The 8,846-nt window shown below is 44.4% G+C and overlaps 1 protein-coding gene across 1 annotated transcript; it reads left to right on the top strand.

The window, feature by feature from the left end:
* Nucleotides 1-4,851: 4,851 nt before the first annotated feature.
* LOC123117406 (verprolin-like) lies at nucleotides 4,852-7,311 on the top strand. The gene is made up of 4 exons (XM_044538172.1): nucleotides 4,852-4,941; nucleotides 5,207-6,201; nucleotides 6,304-6,587; nucleotides 6,960-7,311. The coding sequence occupies exons 2-4, from the start codon at nucleotides 5,214-5,216 to the stop codon at nucleotides 7,197-7,199; spliced, it is 1,512 nt and encodes a 503-aa protein (XP_044394107.1). The 5' UTR covers nucleotides 4,852-4,941; nucleotides 5,207-5,213; the 3' UTR covers nucleotides 7,200-7,311.
* The last annotated feature ends 1,535 nt before the right edge of the window (nucleotides 7,312-8,846 follow it).

The following is an 8,846-nucleotide window of genomic DNA, read 5'->3' as shown; positions in this document are numbered from 1 at the left end:
CTAGATACGGGGGTACCCAGACCTGCCTGCCTGTGGCCCACTGCATGGCTCCATCGACGGCCTAATACGGCCCAGCTTCAGCATCAACCAACTCAAGACCCTCGCGAGGGGCCAAGCCTCGTGAGGCGGACAACGCCAAGACCTCTAAGGGGATCGGCCACCTCAGGTTGGCTCCCGAGGAGCAGAGACTTCTATACAAGGTGTACCTCATGAGGCTCAGCTTACGTGAGCCATGACGATCAAGGCCAGGTGGGCGCCAGCAGGCGCAGAGTACCAGTTTCCTCTTTGGTGCAAAGGAGGCCAGCAGCAGGCGCAGAGTCCCAAGGAATCAACCAAAGGTTTCCATTCTGGTGCAACAAGACCAAGACCGCCAGGACGGCAGGACGGAGGTCATCGCCGAGCCCACCGCAGTGTCACGGCCAGAGGCTTTTCGCAGGCGAAGACCACTTTAGTAAGGATAGGGCATACTTCTTGCCCCCCTTCAAATCTGGCCATTGTGGGATCCCTTCCCGCCAACATTTGGGAAGAGGACCAAGGCCCCTATAAATAGGACTTAGCCACCACCATAGAGGGAGGGGGATCCATTGTCACTCGACCACCTCACCAGCTCACCCGAGCTCAAGAACACCTCACCTCCTGAGGCTTGTTCATCCACTGTACTAGTTCATCCTCAGCCCCTCGAGGCAATCCACCAAAACGCTAGAGTAGGGTATTACACCGCAAGGTGGCCCAAACCAGGATAAACCGTTGTGTCTCTCTATTCCTTTGAGCTCGACGCGCTAGGCTTAGAGGATCGCGAGTAGGCAGGCTGGGTAGGTTGAGATCTCCGCACGCACCCCAGAGTTCGAACCTATCAAGGGTTTGCGGAACCCGAAATCCGACAATACTTGTGGGTTGCTAGTAGTGTTGATTACTCCTCGTAGTTGATGCTAGTTGGTTTATTCGGTGGAAGATCATATGTTCAGATCCTTAATGATATTTATTACTCCTCTGATTATGAACATGAATATGCTTTGTGAGTAGTTACGTTTGTTCCTGAGGACATGGGGGAAGTTCTGTTATAAGTAATCATGTGAATTTGGTATTCGTTCGATATTTTGATGAGATGTATGTTGTCTTTCCTCTAGTGGTGTTATGTGAACGTCAACTACATGACACTTCACCATGATTTGTGCCTAGGGGAAGGAATTGGGAAGTAATAAGTAGATTATGGGTTGCTAGAGTAACAGAAGCTTAAACCCTAGTTTATGTGTTGCTTCGTAAGGGGATGATTTGGATCCACATGTTTCATGCTATGGTTAGATTTATCTTAATTCTTCTTTCGTAGTTGTAGATGCTTGTGGGAGGGTTTAATCACAAGTGGGAGGCTTTCCCAAGTAAGGACAGCACGCAAGCACCGGTCCACCCAGAAATCAAATTATCAAAGTAACGAATGTGAATCATATGAGCATGATGAAAATTAACTTGACAATAATTCCCATGTGTCCTCGGGAGCGCTTTGCTTTATATAAGAGTCTGTCCAGGCTTGTCCTTTGCTACAAAAAGGATTGGGCCACCTTGCTGCACCTTAGTTACACTTGTTACTTGTTACCCTTTACGAATTATCTTATCACAAAACTATATATCTGTTACCGATAATTTCAGTGCTTGCAGAGAATACCTTGCTGAAAACCGCTTGTCATTTCCTTCTGCTCCTCGTTGGTCTCTACACTCTTACTTATCGAAAGGACTATGATAGATCCCCTATACTTGTGGGTCATCAAACACCCAAACACCGGTCCACTCACATATCAAATTATCAAAGTAGCAAACGTGAATCAAACGAACATGATGAAAGTGACTAGATGAAACTCCCGTGTGTCCTCAAGAACGCTTAGCTTATTAAGAGATTGTTCCGGTCTGTCCTTTGCAACAAAAAGGATTGGGCTACCTTGATGCACCTTAGTTAGTATCGCTACTTGTCACTTGTTACAAATTATCTTGCTATCAAACTACTCTTTACCGGTAATTTCAGTGCTTGCAGAAAATACCTTGCTGAAAACTGCTTGACATTTCCTTCTGCTCCTCGTTGGGTTCAACAATCTTACTTATCGAAAGGACTATGATTGATTCCCTATACTTGTGGGGTCATCAGGGAGCCATTCTCGAATGGCCTTGATCTTCTCTACATCTATTTCCGCACCTCGAACTGAAACAACAAAGCCAAGAAACACAACCTTGTCGGTGAAAATTGTGCACTTTTCAGTGTTAGCATATAACCCCCCCCCCCCGACGACAAAAACCACACATCATTTATTTGTTCAACATGTTCGTCCAAAGTTTTTCTATGAATAAGAATCATCAAAGTAGACAACGACAAACTTGCCATTGTAATCTCTAAGAACATTATTCATCAACCTCATGAAAGTAGTAGGTGCATTTTTAACGCAATAGGCATAAACAACCACTCACAGAAGCCAAAATTTATTTTGAAAGCAATTTTCCACTCATCATTGTCTTTCATTCTAATTTGGTGGTAGCCACTTCGCAAATAAATTTTAGAAAAGATAGTGGAGCCACTAAATGCATCAAGCATATCAATCTAGGTATTGGACGCCTACACCTCACGGTTATGTTGTTAATAGCTCGATAATCTACACACTCCAAGACCCATCTTTCTTAGGTACTAAAAGGACCGGTACAACACGAGAAGAAAGAGTTTACCTTACACAGACTTTTTTAGTAGGTCCTAAACTTGTCATTTAATCCCCTTGGTTTACTCCGGGTTTGTGCGGTATGATTGAAGATTTGTCGATGTTGCTCCTTTGTGGTGGCAATCCCAACGGTACTTCCTCGGTAAACACATCTTCATACCCCTGCCAAACTGCAAGAACAACACTAGGAGTGGTAGAGGGTAAGAAAATTGTAGAGACTAAATTGTCCTTCTACGAAAGTATGAATAACATAGAAACTATAATCCACTAATCCATGTTTTCCCATGTCTTGGTTAATTTGAGTTGTGGAGTCTTGTTTGGTGTTGGATTCTCTCTCTCACTATGTTGGTGGATCTAACTCAAGTGTTTCTCTCTCTCTCTCCCTCCCTCTCTCTCTCGCTCTTTCTTTATCAAATCATCCATTAATATCTCTTTGTTTGTGAAAGGGAGCAAGGATATGAGCTCTACTTCATATTGGAATGTGAGACGATTATCACACTGCTAATTCGAACATCATGATCAAACAACCAAGGTCTTCCCAACAACAGTTGGTAGGCTTGCATTGGCACCACGTCACACTCCATTTGATCTCGGCACCTCCCGTGGTAAAACTGAACAGTCACCAACTTAATCACTCGAAAAGTTCCACAATCATTGAGCCATTGATATTATAGGGATGTGTGTACCTTATTTGTCTCACCCCCAACCTCTCCACTAAATCTGAATTTGCAATGTTATTACAATTGCCATTGTCAACAAATTCGGCATACCTTGTTCTTGGTGGTTCCACGAGTGTGAAAAATATTATACCGCCCTCTCTTCTCTAGTTGCGTTAACACTAAGCACTTGTCGGGAAATAAAGCAACCCCTGGGCGGTCTGAATATTACTTCTATGAATTGTTTCTTCTTTAGATTCATCACCATCTTGTTCCCCATTATCTTCATGTTCACACCCAGATTCCCATTCACCTTGCTCACTGATGAATAAAACTCTTGTTTCGACACTCGGAAGAAATATGGTTATGTCCTTTGCACTTCCAACACTCAATATCTCGGCATTGAGATGATGGTACAACTGCGGGTGTAGAACTACTGGCAGTAGTAGCGACAGGACGCTTGTCAACATTACGAGGAGCTAGTAATGATGCTGAAGAAACCGCAGGTCGCCGGGTGGCAGCTAGTTGAGCCAAATGGTGTGGTGTATGCTAGCGTCGAGAACCACCATGAGAGGCACTCAGTCGTGATCTATGCAGTTATTTGGTGGTGCGTTCTGATATGAACAAACATGGTTGCTCGGCTACACCTTCTTCTCTATGCGCTTTGCTAGCTCAAAATATCTTGTAGAGTGTTATAGGTAAACACCTTTACAAATTATGAAATCCCAGTATTAAGATCATGCATAAATCTTGTCATCTTTGACTTTCATCATCATCAATTCGGGAACAAACTAAAAGTAATTACAACTCCTTACAGTACTCCTCAATTGTGCGGGAGCCTTGGGTGCCATTGCAATATATTTTCGTAGGTCACTTTGATATTGTGAAGGAACAAACGACGCCCCATGGTCTGCTTCATCTCTTCCCATGTACTAATGAGATTATGACCCAACAAAGATGGTTCTCCTACAACTGATTCCACCAAGTAAGTGCATAACAAGAAAAACTCAACAGAAGTAAGCTTGACTCTCTTTGGATCAACGAGATTGTTAATGTGGTATAAATCAGACTACACTGCTCTTCCCGATCAAAATATGCATATGGGTCTTCCCTTTCTGATTTAAAAGTGTTCACTCATTTTAAAGACATTCTCATTTAAAAAAAATCCCTATTTTTATTTTTGTGAATTCTAAATTGTTTCTAGTAATTTTAAAAATGACTGCAAAATTTAAAAAAATTCTCACAATTTTCAGATGTCTGTTACTTAAAAATGATCATGAATTTCAAAAAAATATGAATAAAAGAGGTAATAAAAAGGACAGTGAAAAGAAAAATGGAAAGCAGAAAAAAAAACAGAAAAGAAAACCAGTCGACAGAAATAAAAATATACGTTAGGGCCCTTACGTTGAAGCAATTGTTTTTGGAGAATGACTACAACACCTCGTTTGTATATAATCGCAATATATTTTCCTAAAAAAACATAATCGCAGTATATATAATTTAGTCCGTACCAGCCTTCCGATTCTAATCGGGAGTTTTCCTCATCTACCTCAGTCAATCGTCTCCCTGGCGAGTAAACCTAAACACGGCAGGTACGCACGGCAAACCGACTTGCTATCGCTAACTCCCGCTTTGCCCTAATTCATTCCATGTTATTTTTTGGTTTTACTACAACGTGATTCTGATTCCGTACGAGCAATACTTGTCTGAAATTAGAACTTAATTTCAGTCTTGTTGCTTCATCGTAAAGCCTTCGATTGGAGCTATTGTTGGGGTTATCATCAATTGCCCCTATTGTTGACAAGTTATCGATCGATCTGTTACAATGGTATGATGGTGTTTGAACATTTGATGTAGATTGGCAATGGCGACGAATTGCCCCGACAAGAACGACGGCGTGGCCGGCCACCCCGGCGCTCCACCACCACCACCGACACAGCCCACCCCGGCGCCGGACCCCAACTCCTTGCCGTCGACTCCGCAGCAGTCGTCCCCGTCCTTTTTCTTGCCACCGCCGTGTCATTACCCGTCGCAACCAGATGAATGGTCGAACATCTCTGCGCTCGACAACGATGACGCCATGAATGCCAGCGTTTTCAGCTATATCGATTATCTTAACCCCTCACTGCCGCCTCTGTTGGACGCCACCCCGTTTGCGCCCTTCGTGCAGCCGGCGATGCCTCCGCCGTCGCAACAGCAGCATCGCTATCCATCGCAACCAGATGAAGGGTCGAGCATCCCTGCGCTGGGTAACAACGACGCCATGAATGCCAGCCTTTTCGGCGATTATTTTAATGCCTCCTCACCGCCGCCGCCGTCGAGCGCCAGCCCGCTTGCCCCCTCCGTGCAGCCGGCGATGCAACTGCCACACTACAGCCAGCAGCTACCAGCCATGGCGACCATGGGAGAAACTCAGTACTACTACTCCGAAGCCGGTCCAGGGCACGCCTTACTCCCGGACGCGCCACCACCGCCGGCAGCTGAGACCACCAAGCCGGCCGGAGGGCGGCGCCGCGGCCGGCCTCGTGGCAGCACCGCAAAGTCCAAGCCCAAGTCGAAGGTCACCAACACCGCCGCTGCAGCTGCGCGCCGGCAGCAAGAAGCTGCTACCGCGTCTGCCATCATCGCCCGGCAGGAAACCGTGGGCGCCGGCAGCGCGGGGGTGGTGGAGGAGGTGGAGGAGGAGCAAAAGGTGGTGGAGTACGCGGACACGAACATCCCGGGCATTCGGTTCAAGCCGACGGACGCGGAGATCATCTGGTACCTGGAGAGGAAGTACCACGGCCACCCGTTGCCCGTCAACTTCATCAAGGAGTTCGATGTCTTCGAGGACCATCCCGACACGGTCCAAGGTAATTAATCAGGCACTCGTATATTTTGATCATGGTTAATTAGTTAAGGCTTGCACAAATTGGAGTACAAAAACTTGTGATCAATTCTGTATCTTTTTACAGAGAAGTACGGGGAGAGCCAGGACGGGGTATGGTACGTGTTCACATCCAGGGACCAGAAATACAAGAACGGCACCCGGCCAGTTCGGTCCGTCGGGACAGTGGGCTTCTGGAAATCCAGCGGCAAAGAGGAAGATGTACTAGACAAGAATAATGTCAAGATCGGGAGAATGAACACCCTCACATTCAAGCTCGGCCACCAGCCAAAGGGGACGCCGACCCCCTGGAGGTTGAAGGAGTACCGCATGGAGAAGTACCAGGAAGACCCTAATCCCTCCTCCATGCTGGTAACCTTTTCTCTCTCTTTTTTTTCTCTTTTGCAATTTGATTCGTCTACCAATGTGGTATAATTCGGAGGTTCGTAGATAATTTGCATACAATTCGCAAAAAAAAAATTGTATCTCAAAAAGTATATGCTTTTCAGCGGTACAGTCAAGCGCCCCTGGCACAAATTTTCGTGATTTTTAATCCTCTAGGATGTAACTGAGAGACGTGACATTATTTGGTTTTTTGCCTTTTCCATTGTCGTGCTTTAGAAATCCTACTACTAGTTTAGATAAGCCCTTAGAATTTTACATATATCTTCTTTACATGAATTTTATTACATATTTAATCCTCATGCACTCGATCGTACTGAAAAGTTGTTCGCTTTGCTGCAGCTTGACCCGTGGGTGATCTGCAAATTGTTCCGTGCTAAAGATCCACCAGCAGGCCAGCATGATTTGCCTGTTCAGGCGGGAGATCAACCAGATGAGGGTGATGAACACGCCAGCGAGGCAAATGGCCGCGGAGGCGAAGACGGGAATCAGCCGCCCAATGGCCCTGAACCAGAGCTGGGCATGGAAAACTGCTACTTCTCACTTGATGATTTTACACATGGAGACTCCAAAGATCAATGATCGTCGCCTTGTCGGAGCGATTGGAGAAACCAGTAGAGGTTTTAAATCTGAAATGTGTGGATGATAGTTAAATTTAATTTAATTTAGTTGGTAGTAGAAGTCGTGGGATATCCTCTTTATTCTTTTCATGCATTTCATGGTCGGTTCATTTGGACTATGTGGCAAATGAGCCTTGATGAAGCCAGCAAAGGCACGTTGAACTTTAAATTGTATCGCATGTTCTTTTGGATCATTTGTAGTATCGAACGTTACCTGCATTAGATGACATTAACTATGCACAACTCAAATATCAAAACATGAAAAATGTATGAGTACACCATCTTGCTATTCCTAGGATGAAACTGTACCAGAGAAAAAAAATACCTTTTGTCCCATGGTCACCGTTGAAACAATAGGCACGAACCCTCTCTCCCTACGTCTGTCGCAGCATAAGTTTAACACATGTGAGCCGTTGATCTCGGCTGCATCCAATGGTTGTGAGTGCTTCTAAAGGAGGTGGGGAGAAGAAAACCCTAGCCACTCCACCCATGTACGATGACATTGTGAATTTGGGAGAGTGGGAGAGAACACAAATGCACACACAACCCGTGAGAGGGAGGAAGAAGAAGGATAGGTGACTATCCAGATTTGTTGCATTTGATTAGTAGTGTTCAAGTTAGTGATTGAAGGCTCAAGATTGGCACCAAACTTGGTACATTCCTTACTTTGACCACTCCGACTTGATTAGCTGGTTTGAGGATTGTCAGTGGAGCATCTAATTTGATAATGGTTTGTTTGTTCGGACTATTGCAGTTTCATCACAAAGTAGTTCTGGGAAACGAACATATTGGATAGACAAACGATGTCTGATTGAGCTTAAATATTGAGATGAATTTCAAGGAATCATGTGTCTATTTGTGTGCCAAAATTGGTGTTGCTTGGTTAAGAGTACGAGAGCAGCTTGCAAAATACAAAAGGGGACATAAGTTGTGTAAATTCTGTTTTGCTGAAATATTGCCTCTTTGTGGTTTTTGTTGCTTTTTTGGTTGCAAATGTGGAGAGCAGGTTGTAAATCTCTAGATTTTCTAGAGAAACCTTTTTACTCACATTATTCTCATATAGTGAAGTTGTGCGGAGCGGTTGGTCCACATCCGTGGTATTTACTCCTCAAATTGAGTGAGGAGGTTTTCCCATGTTAAATCCCTGCGTTACGTGTGCATGTTGTTTGTGTTATCTTGTTGCTTACTTGTTGGTTGAAACTATCATCAAAGTTCCCTACAAAGTGGAGGGGATTGATTAGTGTGCATATTCATCGTGCCGGTGAATTGTTGCATTGGTTGTTGTTGTTCCTTGTCCATCAAAGTGGGGTATAACAACAGTGCAGTTGCAACACAATAAGATCTCCCCGCCTCGCCCTTATAATGGTGGGGCTTCTTCGAATCATCGAGAGGCGTGGGGAGGATCACATGTCCCCACTCCCCAAATATGGGCTCTGGGTATTTCTAATTATTATTGTTTTATTGTATATAACGATATTGACCATGTGTGCTACAAGTACAATTGTGCTAAATAATTATATTATTTTTAAAATTTCAAGACATTTGAACCATCTTTCGTCCAAATCTAAGTAAATGATAAAAATTACATTCATTATAAAAATAATTATGT

This window comes from Triticum aestivum, chromosome 5B, assembly GCF_018294505.1.
Source record: "Triticum aestivum cultivar Chinese Spring chromosome 5B, IWGSC CS RefSeq v2.1, whole genome shotgun sequence".
Taxonomy (NCBI): Eukaryota; Viridiplantae; Streptophyta; class Magnoliopsida; order Poales; family Poaceae; genus Triticum; species Triticum aestivum.
This window is presented reverse-complemented; position numbering and strand designations above follow the sequence as displayed.